General features: G+C 37.1%; 1 protein-coding gene across 2 annotated transcripts in view; it reads right to left on the bottom strand.

Annotated features, from left to right (window-relative positions):
• Positions 1 to 1,537: 1,537 nt before the first annotated feature.
• LOC308487840 (mitochondrial adenyl nucleotide antiporter SLC25A24) overlaps positions 1,538 to 19,983 on the bottom strand; it is a 38,836-nt gene continuing 20,390 nt past the window's right edge. For both annotated transcript variants that reach the window (XM_081026609.1, XM_081026610.1), the window contains exons 4-10: positions 19,574 to 19,685; positions 17,255 to 17,413; positions 14,530 to 14,682; positions 13,205 to 13,312; positions 11,420 to 11,587; positions 8,094 to 8,244; positions 1,538 to 5,752 (exon numbers count right to left, since the gene is read on the bottom strand). In XM_081026609.1, coding sequence (XP_080882735.1) covers positions 5,568 to 5,752; positions 8,094 to 8,244; positions 11,420 to 11,587; positions 13,205 to 13,312; positions 14,530 to 14,682; positions 17,255 to 17,413; positions 19,574 to 19,685 — 1,036 coding nt within the window. In that variant the 3' untranslated portion in view covers positions 1,538 to 5,567. The remainder of the gene's footprint in view (positions 5,753 to 8,093; positions 8,245 to 11,419; positions 11,588 to 13,204; positions 13,313 to 14,529; positions 14,683 to 17,254; positions 17,414 to 19,573; positions 19,686 to 19,983) is intronic.

The raw sequence follows: 19,983 nt of genomic DNA, 5'->3' as shown, positions 1-19,983 counted from the left end.
TGGGCTGTATGAAAATTTAAAACTGCTCTTCCAAGGCACAGCTAAGAGGATGAAAAGAAAAGCACAAGACTGGGAGAAAATATTTGCAAAGTATATACCTGATAAAAGACTTTCATGCAGAATATATAAAGAATTCTCACTACTCCATAATCAGCAAACAACCCCCACCCAAAATGGTCAAAAGATCTAAAAAGATACTTCATCAAGATGAAACATAATTTGGTAAGTTCTGACATACATAAACACCCATAAACACAGTTTTTGTCAAAACCGGTGGCAAAAAACGGACACGAGAAAATGTTCAGCATCATTAATTTTACCCTGTACCGCCTATCTCCTCTCAAGCCCTGGAAAAGTGTCAACTCTCAATTATATTGTTGACTTTTCAATTTGGAAACTGTTAATTGAAATTGGCCATGAAACTACATTGCCACATACAAATAGTTTACATTTAGAGATTCAGTAGGTGGAATAATGTGTTGTTCATGTGTGTACAGCTGATACTGGTCGGCAGAACAATAACACTCCTAAGACACAGAGAACCAAGGAGCAGGAGACAGTTTGAGAGCCTGGAGCAAGATAACTGAGTGAAATACTAATTTGTATTTATTCTCCCTCCATGTTCCCTTTCGTCTCACTTCAGACTAGGAGTCAAGCCTTTAGCATTTCCTTCCCTCAGGGATTTTTAAAAGTGGAAAATAAGTCACTTTCAATCAAAGGGTCTCCTGTCTTTTGCAAACATCTAAGCTACCTGCAGAGAGGATGCAGGGGTTCCCAGGCAGAAGAGGAGAAGAGTGCTTTTAACAGCAAAGAGAAAAAGGGGCAAACCCAGAGGCTGAGGAGACAAAGGCTGGTGAGTCCCAAAGTTAAGAGAAATTCATATTCAACTCCTCACCCGTCCAGAATGGGAAGACCAGACCCCAGGTTCCAATGCCCTATGTCTTCCCAACTACTCCCATGTCAAGCATGGCACAGCCAGCAAATCCAAGGGACCATGCAGCTGGAACAAAGAGCTCCTTACCAGTCACCGATGGACCATCACCAGGGTCCAGAGGGCGCAAGATCCCAGGTCTTTGGCACAACACCAAGGGGCATAGAAGCTGCCAGCTGGATTTAAGCTGATTTAAAGAAAATTAGGAAATGTCATGTTTTTTGCACATCCCAGTTGGTGCACTAAATTCATGTGGGGACCTCCTGTGGGGTGTGAGTGGTACAAAAATGCAGCCGACACATTGTAAACGCTCGACTTGACACTAATGCATCCTGAGCCCATCGTTGTGACGGTGGTAGAACACGTGTTAAAGAGATGAGTGTAAATGTTGGGAAAACATGGCTGATTTGCAAATCCCAAGGGTCCGTGTAAGTTTAGGTTTGAAAGAGTGCTTCTGAATGTTTTAAAATCCCTGGTCAGACCAGCACTTCTTTCAAGAGTTAACAAAAGGCAAATCACTCCTTTGTTACTATTATCTGGACTTGGTGGAAGTGAATTCAAAGCAGAATAGTATCAACTAATAAATAGACAGATAGATAAACAAATAATGTATAAAATAAAAAACATGTATTATTTCCAATACTATAGAACTTATATAAGTTATAAACAAACAAATCCTGGGCAGACATAAGGTGGGCAGAGAACAACATGAGATCAATAGCCTTGTTAGTTTGTTAAGATTAAAGTTCTTTGTAACTCTGAAGAAAATCTCAATGTGAGATACAGATGATGTCATACAGAATTGTACACCTGAAATGTATGTAACTTTACTAACAATTGTCACCCCAGTAAACTTTAATTAAAAAAAAAAAAAAGAAAATCTCTAGCAAGATTTTAAGGTCTCTAAATTCTCTTTTTTTTAAATTTAAGTTCTCCTTGGAGAGAGGGCATAGAGTAGCGAGCAGTCGTGTCATCTGGGGAAAGGGTCGATTGCTACGTTGGGGTAACAGTAAGGAAAACTATTCTGCATGTGATGGACACGACAGATACCAGAAATTGCAGGCGTTTTCCAATGAAGTTTCTGATAATGAAATTCCCACCCCCAGAGGAGAGAGAGACATCTGAGTCTTGGTTAGGAAACATCACCAAAAAGTGCTGCGATTGAAGTACCTCAGACTGAACTGGCGCGGGAAACACTTGGTTGATAGGCCTCCCTCAGCCGCCCTCTCTGGCTTCAATGCTTACCACCCTCCCTCTTGCTCACCCTGCTCCAGCCACACTGGCTTCTGGATGTTCCCTCTCCCTGCGGCCTTTCCCTGCATTCCCTCTGCCTGCGATGCCCTTCCAGACATCAGCAGAGCCCATTCCCCTACCTCCTGCAGGTCTTTACTCAAATAGCACTTTCTCAGGGAGGCCTCTCTATTGCAACCCAACCCCAGCATGACCTTCTTCACTTATCATGACATTTTATTGAGTGTGTTTATGGTCTGTCTCTCCCTACTAGATAATCTCCAAGAGGAAAGGTACTGTCTTTTGTTCAGTGCTGGGTTCTCAGCTCTTAAAAGTGCCTAGCACACAGTAGGCATTTAGTAAATACATCTACTAAGTAAGAGGCAAGAAATAAATCCAGCAGCATTTTTCTAACAAAGGGTTCCTGAGAGCAGAAAGAGGCTTGGAGGTTACCTTGGAATCTGGGTGGTATTCGAGTTGGAATACAGAAATTTCTTTGCAGTCTTTTTCTGTTTTATATTTTAAAATCAAATTTGGTACTTATCATACTTATTGTACTTATCGTCTGAATTATAACCATTTTTTAATTACTTACTAGTAAATTTACTTAGCTTTTGTTTCCCACGACTTCAAGACAAACTAATATTCCACCAAAATGTGGCAAGGAATCCTGTGACTTTGGATTCTCCTTGGCACTATGCACCCCAAGGGGTATATCCCCAATTAGTAAATGTGGAATATGACATCATCAAAAACATCATCTTATGCCAAAATGTATGATAGCAACAATAACTACTGTGGCTATTCAGGAAAGGCCAAAATATTTATTAAGACTATATGGAGTCAGAAATGAAAAGTATTATTCAAGCCACTGCCAGTGATATAAGCTGTGTGACACAGCCATTTTTTTTCCATAGTTACCCAATTTTCTAAAAATGAGGAAACAAGTCATTTTAAAAACAAATATGTGTGTGTGTGTGTGCATTTTTAATATAAATGGAAAGTATGCAATAATGCCAGAAGTAATCTATCTTCAACTCCGAGCTCTTTTAAAAAGATACAAAGTCATTTTTTTCAAAAGATATAAGATGCACAGATAAATCACATTCATACCTTACAAATGTTAAAAAGCAAACAATTTAAATTCATAATGAACAATGACGATTTTTCAGTAGCTTGACATTTCAGTTGTTCATTCCATAATTTTTGTGGGTAAAAACAGAAAGAGTTAATCATATACCTTACCATTGTCACTTATGTATTACTCAAAAGTACAAACAGCCCTGGAGATAGAGTCCCATCCTTATAATACGCATTATAAAAATACCGAGGCATTTATCAGGCAAAACTAATATAATGAACAAGTTCAAAATTTCTTTTTGGTTCAGAAAACGTAAGAGGTATGTTTTGGTTCAGAAAACATAAGAGGTATGTCAAATAAAGTAAATGTCTATTATGTCACTCGATTTTCATTAAAATGCTGGCAATTTATAACAGACATTACTAGAAATCAAACGAGTTTAGGAACTAAATTAAAAAGCAGTAAGAATAACCTTACCTAATAAATATTTTTCTAAGTCTAATCACATGTATCAGAAAAGATACTTGACTACAAAAATGGCTTTAGTAAAATAAAAACATGGTACTGATCTTATACATTAAGTTATCTACATCATAACATGTTCTTAAAACTTGGGGCAAGAGAGAATACGAATGCGTATGTTTATAATTTGGGCTTTTCATTTAAATACATGTGCCTAATATATAAATTTAAGATATGCTACTATGTACTAAGGTTTGTGCTGCTCAAATTGAGAATTGTAGTTTCAAAGAAATTCAGCAGTGAGGGGAAAATGAGAATGTCATTCGCCCATGATTAACCCAATTCATGTAACAAACAAATTTCAGATTACCAAGAAGGGTCCCAGAAGCCTTCCTGATTAAAACAAAATCTGAGTCAAGTAGGAAACAAAGGACAAAGAAAAGAGAGATGCTCTTTAAAAGTGCATATAAATAAAAAGGTTTTGTTTCCTGGGGCTTTTTGAAGCAATGACAGAATAAACAGACTCTTTCAAATAAATTGCTTCGTGGTGATATTGTAACATTAATACACTGACAGTCAGTGTATTATCTCAGGAACCAAATAACAATGCAAGAAAAATGTTAAAAGGCCCACTGAAATAAGCATTATTTCAACACTCCTCCGTATACGAAAGTGATGTGAATGGACCAGGGTATTCACATGCCTTGAAATTCTGCCACTTACATTCATTCTTATTCAGCTTAAAGAAAGACAAGGATATAAACCCTATACTTATTTGGCTGTTGTAGGTATGTTTTCAGGCAATGATTTTCTATTATGTCTCTACAAGGACATTTTAAGACGTCTATAAAGACATTCAAAATATACAAAACAATTTAAGTTTCAAGGTTTTCTGATCATCTTTTTTTTTTTTTTAAGAAAAAGACAATTAAGTACAAAGGAAGTTAAACTTGAGTCACCCCAAATAAAGATGAATGATTTCTACCACACAAAATGAATGTAGTTCAAACAAGCACACGTTTCAGATTTAGGATTCAAGGCAGAGGTTTGTAGACAGGACTAATAAGAAAAGACAAAATACTGGAATCTGTCAGCTGCTTCTCTTTGTGCACCAGAAATGCTGGGCTGCACCAGGAGCAGAAGGACAGACAAATGGACAGGTTCCTCCTGCACTGCAACTCCCTGTTCCCTGGTGACTGGGGCCTCTGGCTCAGGAGAAAGCCCCAGGGCGAGTGGAATGTGCTTTTGTGGCTGGTGGTTTAAAGGCAGAATTTTCTCTGAAGCTCCTTCCCTCTGCTCTTCACCCCTGCCTCCCCGGCACACCTGCTCCCTCAGCCCTACTCAAGTGCACCCAATGACCCCCTCCGTTGGGGTGACTCCTGATGAAGCACAACTCCCCACAGGGCCCCCAGCAATAGGGGTGGCCATATTTGGGCAGTTCCCAGTCCTGTGGGCTCCCGCTATCTGGGGAACAGATTTTGGGTCTGGAGCTCCCGGAAGAGTGGGTCCTGGGCTTGGATCTTTCCCTAGGGAGCTCTCTTCCCCTTCGATTCGCCTCCTCCTCTCCCACCACTGTAAATATTTCAAGGAAATGAAAAAGGAAAAAAAAGACAAAAGAAAAAGATGGAATACAATTATGTGGCCTTTTCAAAATTATATGAGCTTATCAAAACTATGATTTTTTAACAATTCTGTATATATAAAATTGAGCCCAAATGTTTAAAGTGATCACTGATATGCTGGTCCCTTTTGTGAAAAAAATAATGGCTTACTTTGCCATAGACTTGCAATTCTAGAAGAAAAAGTCACTCTAGAGATTATTGAAATTTTCAATAATCATGCTAAGGTAAAAAATTCAACATGTCATTTCTGGATTACTCCTAAAGTCTCTTTCATATTTTCATAAACCACATAACTGATGCCTACGGCAGGGAGCACTTTCATGAAGTTTGGGGTGATGCCTCTGTAAAGTCCTGGGATTCCTTCTTTGGAAATTATTCGTCGAAAGAGGCCGACCATGTTCAGCTGTGGGGTTCCTTCCACCACGGCTAGAAAACAAAAAGAGAAACCGGGCTAATTTAATATGCAAGCATGTTTCGCTATTATTACTATATACACCTGCGGCCTACACACAGTTATGATTCAGAGTGATATTCTAGAATACAATGAAAAGATAAAATTTATTCCAAAGGGCCCGAGAATGTACCCCTTCATATAATTCTCCTTGTTTAGCACCTAATAGTGAGTGCCCCAGTCATAATCATAATGGTGATAATAGTTATTGATTGATTGATAGATGACTACGTGCTAGATATTGGGTTAATCACCTTATACACAAATGCTTCAACGTAGGTATTATTATACCCACTTTATAAATGAGGAATTGGAGGCTTGGAAAGATGGGAAAACTTGTCCTAATACACTTAGCTAGCAAATGTATGAGAGCTGAGAGCTGGCATTGTTCCGACTCTAAAGCTCATGCACTTTCGACCAACCCACACTGCCCCACACTGCCCCACACTGCCACCACCCTCCTCATTAACCAAGCACTGAAGAGAGAACAGTTCAATCCTGAGAAGTAAGGGGAGTACGGGGGACACTTCGAGGAGCATAGGAATATATAGGGTCCCTGGGCCTTGAAAATAAATGATCTCGATAGGCAAGAAAGGGAGGGGGGGAAAAGCCCAAGTTGCTGGCACAACAAAGAGAAGGGCGAGAACTTGAATGTGCTATGGGGACACCAGTGATGGCTGGATGTGGTTCCTCACAGATGGGAAGGAGCGGCTGGAGGTAGGCAAGGAAGGCATGTGGCAATTGAGATGAAGTGAAAAAATTAAGTGGGGTCAGATGATAATGGGCTTTGATATTCCCACTAAGAACTTTGGAATTTATTCTGAAGACACTGAAGAGCCACAAAGATTTCTGAGCAGGCATTGAAGGATCAGATCTTGACATTAGAAACAAACCCATCACCCAGGCAAGGGACTGAAGTGGAGTTGGCAAACGAAGGGGAAGACTAGTTATGCAATGGTTTGATCAGGCGGCCCAGATTTGAAGTCCAGCTCCACTAGTTACCAAATGTATAACCTTATAGGAGTTACTTAATCTCTTTTGGCCCCAGTTACTCATCTGCAAAATGGAGATACTATTAGTATCAACCCCAAAGATGGTCATGATGGTTAAATGAGAGAATACACATGAAATATTCAGTTTACTACTTTGCCTTTTTCTCTGCAACCATATGGTCTTCTTTCAGCTCCTCAAATGTGCCTGTTTTCTCCTGCCTCGGTGCCCTCACATAGGCTTTATCTCTGGCTGGAATGCTCTTTTCCACTCCACCCGCCTTTGCCCAGGTAACTCCCACTTATCTTTCCAGGATCAGCTTAAATGACAACTGTCTGGTCCCCTTAGGTTAAGTTAGAGACCCACCTCTGTGCCCCCTGAACAAGGGGATGTGGGTGAACGAGGTTACTTGCTCCATGTGTGTCCTCTCCACACGGCAGAGACCACATCTGACTTGTGGGCTGCTATAATCTGACCATCTGGCAGGGTGTCCAGCACCCAACAATGGTTTGGGAACTTATTTTTTAATTAATGATTGACTGCATGGCTGCGGGAGGGGTGGTTGGTACTTGGAAGAGAGGTTGGGGATAGAGCTATAGAGACCCAGGGTGTACTATTCAAAGAAAGGACAGAGGGTAAGATTGGCCAGGGAAAGAAAAAGAAAAAAAGGCACAGAATGTCTACTTTAATATAGCAATAAAAGCCAGCAAATCATAAAAGAATCATCAATGAGATGGCAGAAGAGCCAGGAGGGCACAGTGTCACCAAAGTAAAGGGAGGAGACAGTGTCACAGTGGGGAGGGATCACAGTTCAGAAGTTGTAGGGTCCAATCATAATACACAATTTCACCCACCATTTATCACCAATCTGAAAAATGCCAGTTGCTTTATATATATTGTTGCTAATTCTTACAACACTATGCAGCTTTCATTCCCATTTACAGATATAGACTCTTAAAACATGTGTTCTCAACATGGGCCAAAAAAACGCTTACTCTACGCTTAAAGCTCAGATATATATACACAGTACACGTGCAATGTGATTGTGGTCTTAAAATTTCATGAAGAGGGAGTGATTAGGAAAATATTAGGTTGGTGCAAAAGTTATTGCGGTTTTTGCAATTATTTTTAACCTTTTAAACCACCATAACTTTTGCACCAACCTAATACTTTGTAAAAAGGCTCCTTAGAGAGGCAATAATGAAAAAAAGGTGGAGAGGTACTGTCTTAAAACCACACTCTGCTGTCTCAGAAGAACTTGAAGTTCCAAAAGCATGTTACTGCTGTGGAACTTTTACCAGTGTCATCCTTTCGTGGAAAACTCACCTTGAGCCTGCATGCGTGTTCTCACCAAAGCCAAGGGGTAGCTGGCCAGCTGCCCACAGGTGCTGGATAGGGCGCCACATCCCAGCAACACCACGACTCCGGGGTTTACAGAGTCTTTGGCAAAATTATCCAGCCAGTAGGACTTCAAGAGCTGCCAGAGAAACAGGAAAAAGAAAAATAGTGAACAACTAACTTTACTACCCCTTTCATTCAACTTGAACATTTTCACAGCTAGTCTCATCCTTATGAAAGACAGGCCACCTTTCTGCAAGACGGGGTGACACACTCCTGGAAGCAGGGGTTCTGCAGAGAGGTGGGGAAGCCACTAGGGATTCAGAACACCTGAGGTTTGCCCTTGTTGCTCATTTTCTTCTAAATAAACTTGAAGATCAATAGTACACCAAATGTAGGACCTAAAGAACATTTTCTGTGGTGAGTATTAATAAAAATAATATACTACTAATTGCATCTAATTTTGTACTTTACACGTTATTTCATTTAGCCCTTTTACAAAGCTCTGAAGTAAAGCTATTCTTCTAAATTCAGAAATGAGGAAAATTAGTCGCCGTGGAATTTTTTTTAACAAAGGCACAGAATTAAATGTACTAATCCACCAGACCATGCTTTTTACCCCTCTTATTCTAGGTCCCTATCTTTCCTTTACAAGGCAATAATTGAGAAAAGTTGTATAAAATATGTATGCTAGTCTACTTTTTAAATATAAAATATTTTAAGTATAAAAAAATATATGCCAATATGTGGCCAAAATTATATTTTGTTATGGTAGCCCGAGAATACTAATACACTAACCAAAACAATCTACAAAGTCAATGCAATTCCTAATCAAACCCCAATGATTTTTTCTGAGGAAACAGAAAACCATTCTAAAATTTATATAGAATCTCAAGGGACCCCCAACTAGCTGAAATAATCTTGGAAAAGAAGAATAAATTTTAAGGCCTCACACTGCCTGATTTCAATATGTACTATAAAGCAACAGTAATCAAGACAGTGTGATACTGGCATAAAGACAGATACATAGGTCAATGGAACAAAACAGAAAGCCTAGAAATAAACTCTTGACCATATGTCCAAATGATATTCAACAAGGGTGTCAAGACCACACATGGGGAAAGGACAGTTTCTTCCACAAACAGTGCTGGGGAAGTTGGATGTCAACATGCAAAAGAATCAAGTTGGACCCCTACCTTACACCATATATAAAATCAACTCAAAATAGACTACCTAAACATAAGACCTAATATTATAAAACTACTTGGAAAAAGCATAGGGTAAAAGCTTCGGGACATTGGATTTGGCATTTCTTGGATATGACACCAAAAGTATAAGCAACAAAAACAAAAATAGATAAATGGGCTACATCAACTTCTGTGCAGCCAAGGAAACAATTAACCGAATGAAAAGGCAATCTATAGAATGAAAGAAGATATTTGTAAACCATGTATCTGATAAGGGTTACTATCCAAAGTATTTAAAGAACTCCCATAACTCAACAACAATTTAAAAAAATGATTAAAAATGGGCAAAGGACATGGATAGACATTTCTCCAAAAAAGATATATATATATATATATATATATGTATATATATATATGTATATATATATATATATATATATATATATATATATATGCGCAACAAGCATATGAAAAAATGATCAACGTCACGTATCATCAGAGAAACACAAATCAAAAGAACAATGAAATATTGCCTCATACACCATGGTTTGGCCACTATCCAAAAAAACAACACCCCGACCCGACCCCCCCAAAAAAAACCCAGAAACCAGCAAGTATTAGCAAGGTTGTAGAGAAATTAGAACTCTTGTGTACTGTTAGTGAGAATGAAAAAGGGTACAGCTGCTATGGAAAACAGTTTGACAATTCCTCAAAAAGCTTAATATAGAATCACCACATGCCCCAGGAATTCTACCCCTAACAGAGACTCTAACAGATTTGAAAGCAGAGACTCAAACAGATGCTTGTATACAATTTTCATTATGGCATTATTCACAATAACCAAAAGATAGAAACAACCCAAACGTCCATCAACAGATGAATATACAAAATGTGATATACCATACAATGGAATATTATTTAGCAATAAAAGGAATGAAGTTCTGATATATGCTACCACTTGGATGAACCTTGAAAACATTATGCTAAGTGAAATAAGCCAGAAAAAAAAATCATTGCATGATTCCACTTATATGAAACCACTAGAATAGGTAAATTCACAGAGACAGGAAGTAGATTAGAGGTTACCAGGGGCTGAGGGAGAGAAGAGAGTGGGGAGTTATTTCTTAATAGTTACATACTTCATGTTTGGGGTGACGAAAAAGTTTTGGAAATAGATAGTGGTGATAAATATACATTATACATACTGCACACAACATGTGTAACATGTTAATTACACAATGTGGAATTAATGTCCCTGAATGGTGCCCTTAAAAATGGTTAAAATGGCACATTTTATGTTATATATATTATACTACAATTTTTAAAAATTGATGACTTAACATAGTAAAAGCCATTGAATTTTACACTTTAAATGAGTGAAATGTATGGTATGTGATTTATAGCTTAATAAAGCTGTTTTTAAACAAGTCCTCTAAGAAAGCTCTTAGTACACATTCCACCCCTCCCCTCAGCTATAGGTTGGCTCCCTCATCAATGCACCCAGGTTTTCTTCCATCACAGCACAACTAACCACTGTGCTTTAGCTGTTTGCTTGTCTATTTCTCCCACCAGACCTTCGGGGTTTTTTTTAAGGCAGACCCCTAGTCCTTCTTGCAATCTCTAGATCCAATGTCTAATTCAGTGGCTTGCACACAGGTAGTGTGTGCTCAATAAATGTTTGTCAGATTCATAAATTATTAAATGGTTCAAATGGCAAGGTTGGTTAAAAATTTGTAGTCTGAGTTGTCTTGTCAATACCAGGGGTAAATCTGTGTTACCTATGTCAGTCTCTGGGTTATATCAATGTCAGATTTGAACAAATCAAAGAAAATGTGACATTTTTTGCTTATTTTCTCTCCCCTCAAAAAAAAAAAAAATCCCTAGCACCACCTTCTAAGTTGATATCTAAATGGGAGTCCATTCTCTTCAGTAAGAAAAGTAATTCACAGGGAAATCTAATACAAAATTTACCACAGGTGTATGAAAAGATCAAGTAACACACCTTTGAATCTACTTTTGTCACATACTGTTCCCTGGTATATATGTACTTCTTTATACAAAGCCAAATTTCGACAATAAGAACTATTTGACTACACTTTCAGGTTCAAAAGATTGCTGCAAACTCACCTCATACACAGCGAGATCTATACCTGCATAAGGTATGATGCCTAATAAATTGGGAACATAACCTTTGTAAAAAGCTCCCATGCCTTCATATTTCACAATCTTCTTGGCACAATCCAAGAGTCCAGAGTACTGGCCGGTTTTGCCTACAGCCAATCTGGTTTTCAGAACCTGGTCATGAAGGAATGCAACAAAACATTATTGCTCATATTAACTCTATCATCCTGAAATTCAAAAGAGGTAATTTTAGAGAACAACTACGTGGCACATATTGTCAGTCACATGACAGTTAGTTAAGGGACGTGTTCTCCCTTACGTATTATCTCTTTAGGGGCTAAGACGAGAGCAAGAGGAAGCATTTATTGCAAAGAGGACCTGAATGAAAGCAGTAGCAGAAGAAATTGAGAAAAGATAATTGATTGATGTCCTAATAAAATGTACTGGTGACCAATTAGGTACGTAGGGTGAGGGAAATGGTAGCATAAAAGACGATTCCAGTGTTTCTAGCTCGGAGCACAGGATGGGGGCAGCTGGGAGGTGGAAAGGTGAAGCTATTAACTGCGATGAGCAATGTAAGAGGAAGACGAGATATGGAGTTAAAACTCTTTTTGAGGGGTGTGTGGAGTAATATGAATTATCACATTAAGATGCTTGCAAGGAGAATTACAGTAGTATGCACGCCACAAAGGTGAAAATTAAGAGCATATTTTAACTATGTCATACAAGGTATTGAAAAACCCATTGTCATATCAGTAAAGAGATCCACATCTGTAATATCATTTTTGCTCTAAAGTAGGAGTGGGAAAACTTTTTCTATAAAGACCAGACAGTAAATATTTTAGTCTTTGCAGGTCTAAATTATCAGATCTCTGTTGTATGTTGGTTTGGGTTTGTTTTCTGTTTGTTTTTCTTAACCACCTTTAAAAATTATAAAAACTATTCGTTGCTCAAGGGCTGTACAAAATAGTCCACAGGTCCATGATTTGCCAACCATATTCTAATGGAAGGATATCAAGGTAGGGCGACCATCACCTAGTCAAATCCTAAGGTTCTATAATACAATACAATACAGTACAGTACAGTACAGTACAGTATAATACAATATAATACACTATAATATAATATAATATAATATAATATAATATAATATAATATAATATAATATACTACCGGGTCTTATGTTAATGTTTGCTATCAGAAATTTATGGTATCAGAACTCCAGAGAAGAATGGGTGTTATCATTTTTATCAACACTGTGGTGGCCAGCCTCCAAGATGGCCCCCACTATCCCTGCCTTTTGGTATTCACACCCTATATAGTCCCTTCCCACCAGGAGTGCTCTGTGTGACCAATAGAATACAGCAGAAATGACAAAAGACTGAAGCTTCCATCTTGGGGGCTTACGCTCTCTCCGTCTCTTTCTCTGATCACTGACTTGGGGAAAGCGACGATCGTGCTGTGAGGAAATGCAAGCAGCCTATGGAGAGGCCCGTGTGATAAGGAACTGATGTCTCCCGCCAACAGCCAGGGAAACAGGTGAGCATGGAAACAGATCCATCCCCTGTCGAACCTTGCGGTGACTGTAACCTTGGCTGACACCTTGACTGCAGGCTGTGAGAAACTCTGGGCCAGAAGCACCCAGCTAAGCTACTCCCAGATTCCTGACCCACAGAAACTGAGTTAATAAATGCTTATTTTTTTGAAACTGTTAATTTTGGGATAGTCTGTTACACAGCAACAGATAATACACACACTATTAACACAGTCAGACTTCACAATGGCACTTACCTCCATAGGGTAAATAAATGTCTGTGCAGTTGCTCCAGCCATGGAACCAGAAATAAATCTCTCAGAGGTACCTATTTTTTGTCCTTCCTCAGTAAGCAACTTCTTGTACTGTATAAATAGATTTTTAAATGCACTTTAATACCTGCTATAGATAGAATCGTGTCCCCCTCACAAATTCATAAGTTGAAGCTGTAACCCTCAATAGGATGGTATTTGGACATGGGGCCTTTGGGAAGTAATCAGGGTTAGATGATGTCATGAGGGTGGGGCGCTTATGACAGGATTAGTGTCCTTATAAGAAGAGACACCAGAGAGTTTTCTATCTCGTTCCATATCTCTCGCTTACTCTTTCCACATGTATGCACCAAGGAAAGGGCACGTGAGCACACATCTGCAATCCAGGAAGAGAGCCCTCACCAGAAACCAAACTGCTCAGTGCCTTGTTCTTGGACTCGCCACCTCCAGCACTATGAGAAATAAATTTCTGTTGTTTAAAACATCACTGTATGAAACTTTGTTATGGCAGCCTGAGCTGAATTATGACTATACCAAAATACAAATAAGTTGCTAGAAATCAATTGATTGACAATATGATGTTTCTCAAAATACATACAATATATTAACGTACCTAGCAGAAAAGCAAGGCTTAAATGCTAATACATTTAGTTTACTGGACAGTGGTTTTCAAGTTAAATTTCCATAGAACACAGATATTCCACAGATGGAACCCAGATATTCCACAGATGGAACCCAGTTGCACCTTTGCTAAAATAGAATAATAGCATTCTTTCCCAGATGCACAAAAATACGGGGTTAAGAAAGTGTTCACCAAGACAAACAAATGAGAAACAAAAACTCATAGACACAGACAATAATTTAGTGGTTACCAGAGGGTAAGGGGGTGGTGGGTGGGTGATGAGGGTTAAGGGGATCAAATATATGGTGATGGAAGGAGAACTGACTCTGGGTGGTGAACAACAATGGGATTTATAGACGATGTAATACAGAATTGTATACCTGAAATCTATGTAAATTTACTAACAATTGTCACCCCAATAAATTTAATAAAAATAAATAAATAAATAAATAAATAAATAAATAAATAAATAAATAAATAAATAAATAATAAAAAAAGAAAGTGTTCACAGTTTTGGGGTAGTTGTCCGCTAGTTTTTCTTTTTTTTAAGATGAGTTTGTTTTCACCAATACAAATAAAACTAATAAGTAAGTGACAAGTAAATATTAACAAAACAACTCAGAAAAACAGTTTTTGTGGATAATACATATAATTACACTATCACTAACAATACAGTGATAACAATTACCTGCTCATATGCCCAGAACTTTACAGCTGTCTCAGGAGCAATTTTAATGACATTTGTACCATTTCCTCTCCAAAGAGAGCGGACACCTCCCTCTTTTACCATCTGTCGAAAGCCACCATATATGTTCATTTTGCCTGATTTTGAACCATGGACCTAAAAATAAAAGCAAAATGATATAAAATACTGGTGGCCTGTTATTATTACTACTTCTAAAGTAACCATACAAGCCACTCTCTTTTCTCCAATACGTTTTATTACTACAAGAAGATGTATTTGAAAATAGTATGCAGAAAGTTGAAAAAATATATAATGATGGGAAAAATTATTACCACCATTTTAGATGCCTGATTCTAAATTTAAAACTGAAAAAAAAAATTATATCCTCAATGTAGGAAAGCAGAGAGAACATGATCAAATTTAAAATAATTATGAACAACATTCATAAGAAAACATGTACTAAATTACATATTAGGCTACGGAACACCCTTTGGAATGTGAACAAGTTCAGTTTCAGAAAAATAAAAATATGTACTATGGGTAATATATTACCCCTCCCACCAAGAAGTAATACCGACATGAAATATAAATGGGTCTGAAAACACTTTCGATATTATATATATCAGAGCTATAGACATTGGAATATACAGAGCTTGACACCAAATATAAAACTTGTACCTTCTATGTCTTATCTCAAGGCTTCTCCAGGCAATAAATTCATGACAACATGTATCAACAGCCTAACCCAGTGAGTACTGATAACTACATCGCTTATACTATAGATGTAATAGTTGTATAAATATACTACCTTGTTTCCCCAAAAATAAGACCTAGCAGAACAATCAACTCTAATGCGTCTTTTGGAGCAAAAATTAATATAAGACCCAGTCTTATTTTACTATAATATAAGACCAGGTATGATATAACATAATATAACATCATATAACATAACAATATATAATTAATATAATACAACGCAATATAAGACCGGGTCTTATATTAATTTGTGCTCCAAAAGACGCATTAGAGTGATTGTCCGGTTAGGTCTTATTTTCGGGAAAACACGGTAGACCTTATGATCACTTCCATCTAAAAACTGATTAAATCTAATAAACCAAAAATAATTAAAGAAATCAGCTATTCTTCTGATTGTTTTTGGCTTGCACAAAATGAGTGATTACTATTTAAAAAATGAAAAATATAAAACCAGAGGGGAGGGGCTGAAGACTAAAAAGTCAACCATGTGAGCAGCACATGACTGAGCCACAATAAAAACTCTGCACCCAAACACTCAGGTGAGCATTCTTGGTGGGTGTGCAACACTCTCTGCATATTGTCACACATTAATGCCAAGAAGGTGACACATCATGACCCTATGCGGAGAGGACAACATATCTGCATCTGATACTTCCCCAGGATCAGTTCTATATTCTTCTTTCCTTGGCTTATTTTAATCTATATCTTTTCCCTGTAATAAACCATAACCATGAGTATAAAATCCTCCAGTGAGTTCTGGCAGTCCTTCGAGTTACTGAATCTGAAGGTGGTTTTGGGAACTCCTTGAACATGCAGAAACTAAAGTCCAAAGATACCCACTTTATTTTAAGTGAACTCCACAATAAAATATTACAAAGGAAAAGATGAGCACTTATTCAAGCTCTCTCAAAGTCAATGTACTAAGGCAATTGTTCCTAAGAAAAAACACACACACCAATTCCCTCTCCTTTTTCTTTAAAGCACTATCTTTACCTCTAAGCACATTTTGAGATTAGGTGCATTCTGTATGGATGATGGTTTAAAATACTGTCAGACATAGTTTGGTATATCTGAGGAACCTAAGGACAAATATAAAAAGTGTTGACTATAGGAATAAACTCAACTTAAAAGAAATATATTTTTAAAACAACTACTATATTCCAGTAGGGTATTCCAATGTATCAGGTATCTTGATATACCTATGTTATTTAATTCTGACAAACACCCTTGTTAGACATTCTTATTCACATTCCAGAATGAAAGAAAATGAGACCTCAGGGGTTTCGAGAAGTATGAGAACCATGAGCTTTGGAGCCAAAAATACTCCACTCCTCATCTAATTTGTTGTAAAGGAAAAATTATTTAACTCTCTGAGCCTCAGGTTCCCCACGGATCATAAGAGGATAAAATACCTTCCTCACTGGGTTACTAGGAGGATTACACAGGTTACAATATGACCACCAAATAAGTAATAATTCCTTTTCTTTCCCTCTTTCCAGTCTGACCAGCCTACACTGCTAGTCAATAGCAAAGTTAATCTATAAATCCAGGTCTTTTTCTGCTAACCTCAGCTCTAGAAAAATTTTTAAAATTACATCCTCTTTCCAAGATTCTATATTTCAGAAAACCCCACTTTTGAGGAAAACACATAAAATAGAAGGAAAATATAAATAATTTAAGGAGAATACTACAATATTACCGTAACTGGAGACTTTTTTAGAATTAAACACTTGAATAATCATAGAACACCAGAGAGCAAAAGTTCATCACATACATACCAACAATTCACATTTGGTAGGACATTGAAATATTGACATAAACTGAATTTAGGGTTTACGGCAATAAAATAGAGAATTTTTTTATAGGTATGAAACAGTATTACTGAGAATTTTTAAACTTATTTCAAAGCACCATATTTCTCATGGTTTTAGGATATTTAGGACAGACTTAGTCACAAGATCAGGAAGTTCACCTGCATCATGACTTTCAGACGATCCAAAGGGGCAGTGCTTGTTCGAGAGACAGCTCCAGCAATGCCTCCTGCCAGAAGCTGCCTCCACCACTGTCCGGACTTTTTCTCCTCCTCCGTGAATTCATCAGGAATAGTTAAACTATCTCCTATGTCAATACCCTATTGAAATGGAAAGAAGACCCCGAGGCTCATTCAATTAAAAACAGATCATTCCAGATTGTTTGTTTTGGAGAAGAATCATGTGTTATTTTATAATGAAGACCAACTTCATTCCTTAGAAACTATACTAAACCATTCATTCCATTTGAGCATATAGATGATTATAAATAGCCTGTTCCCACTAAATGAAGTGCAGTATCAGTTCACAAGAAACGAAAATTTACAGTAATTACAAATTTACAAAACCAACAATTACAATTTTCTGTCTTAATAGAGTCAGAGTAACTTTTCTCCTCCCAGTTTAAGTCAAAATGAAAGGGCAGCATTTTATCAGATGTACTGAATCCTTATAACTAGAAAAAGAAATTAGTTTGTCAATTCTTCAAAGATACTCCCCCTTGATCTCAAAATTATATCCATATTATATTATACTTTATACCATAACATATGCTTTATATATGTAAATAGAATTAAATAAAAATTGTGTATGCAAATACCCCTAAATTCATTTCCTAAATATACTGTCTATAAATATTTTTATAAATCTAACTTGTCGTTTAAAGCATGTGATAGATTCTATATAAAATTTAACTCACAGGAGGTATTGCTTAAAATGATCTGCCCTCCAATCTATTCTAAACATTACTATAGATTACAAATGTAGTTTGAGAGAAACAAAGTTCTATAATGATAATATGTTTACAACTTTAGTATCTAAATAATTTTGTTGTAAAAGATTTTATAGGTAAAATTATAAGTGTAGATGAAAAAAAAGAGTTTCTATGGAAAATAACCTCACAGGTGATCTGATCATAAATGCCTAACTGGACAGGTCATGGTGGATAGTCACGCCCCTGGCATGTAATTTCTTTAGTAAAAGTTTTATCTTTGCCTTAAGCAAGCAATGTTCATTATTTCTGTGCATCTAGGTTAATACACCTTAGAAATGCCCGCTTTCAAATCCCTCAAGAGAGCACATAATCTTAACTATCCTGTAATCCCATTCCTCCCACCTTCATGTAATCTCCCTTACATTCCCTCCTTCTTTTCAAACACATAAAAAGAAACTGCAAACTGTTATCATCTGAAGCATTTATCCCAGTCTATTGAAATCTTGCTTCCAGGTGTATCCTCTGTTTGGCTCAAATACATTTTTATTATAATTCCCTACAGGTTTGGGTGTTCTTATGGTGACAGTAGTAACCTCTTTCTTCATTTTCAGTAAAATGGATACTCTTATCAACTATCTCCAAAGATACAGTAAGAATGTGATTATGTAAATACAACTTCACATAAGTATAAAATTTATCTAGGCAACTGACTACTAATATAGTAGTATACTCATAGTTGAAAAGGCATTAATCACCAATAATTCTACAACGCTCTATGTACATTTAGGCATAGTTACTATTAGCAACGTGAACTCTAGGCTTCATACCGTGCATACAAAACTTACTAAAATCCATGAAAAGTCCAGATGCCAAGCCCAGCAGGAAAAAAAAAAAAATTCTTGTTGGTTTCAGAAGCAGATTGTACAATAAACTGTACTTTGTGTATACCACCATCTTAGCAAAATATTAAAGTAATTTAATGAATAAAATGTGCATGTTTTGAAGAATAAAGACAGACAGTTGTGAAATACTGAGCAGACGAATCAAAAGGATTTTTTTTAACTTTCAATAATTACGAGTGCCTTATGCCAGAGATAAACCCAGGCAGTTGACTAACGAAGCATAAGTTTCAAAGGGGATCTTTGGCCACGTCAATCGCCAAGGAAACAGATCCTCAGCAAGCATGAGGTGCTGATAATTTAGGCAATATAGTACCTATAAACAGTAAAAGCCGATGGCTTTCACACTTCCTATGGCAGAATACTTACATGCCAATAAAAGCTGGACAGCTTATCTTCATAAGATTTTTGGAAGGCAGTACCTCTTCTAAGTTTTGAGAACAGCAAAAAAAGGTACTACATCTGCAATATTTATGCAGTCTTGGGGAATTTTAAGATACTCTGCAATAGAAGAACTCACAAGTGAAGGAGCTGTTGGGAGTTGGCTGGGCACCCTGAGCTGTAAATGTTACAAAATATTCTCAGGTGATAACTATAGCTGTGGCTTACAGCTCCAAATAAGTATAAATTAATACATAAAGCATACTTACAGTAGAATGTTTCCAGAAACGGATAATTCCCTCAATGTCTGTAACAGGATTGAATAAGAAGTAGTCTCTCCATTCATGCCAGTCCACTGTCAGAGTCCCATCAGAATCAATGCTGGAAAAAAAAAGAAGCTAATTAAGGAACAAAACAACTGTATAAATAAAGCTAACATTACCGGCTATTTTGCAGAATGACAGTTTCTTTTCCAACTTAATTCTTATTAAGCAAAAAAATTCCAATTCACAATAATAAGTTATTGGAAATGGCAGCAAGCATTGGTGATCTATTAGACAGTTTTAGTCTTTTAGATAAAAATGGACTCCCAAATTAGAGATCTCACTAAAGACTACTTTTGGTAGTCAATGAGCTATCAAACACAAAACCTGGAAGATAAAACACTGGAAGGTAGGAA

The sequence above is a fragment of the Rhinolophus hipposideros genome (assembly GCF_964194185.1).
Source record: "Rhinolophus hipposideros genome assembly, chromosome: 19".
In the NCBI taxonomy this organism is placed as follows: Eukaryota; Metazoa; Chordata; class Mammalia; order Chiroptera; family Rhinolophidae; genus Rhinolophus; species Rhinolophus hipposideros.
The sequence above is the reverse complement of the archived record's forward strand: the minus strand, read 5'-3'. Positions and strand labels throughout refer to the sequence as shown.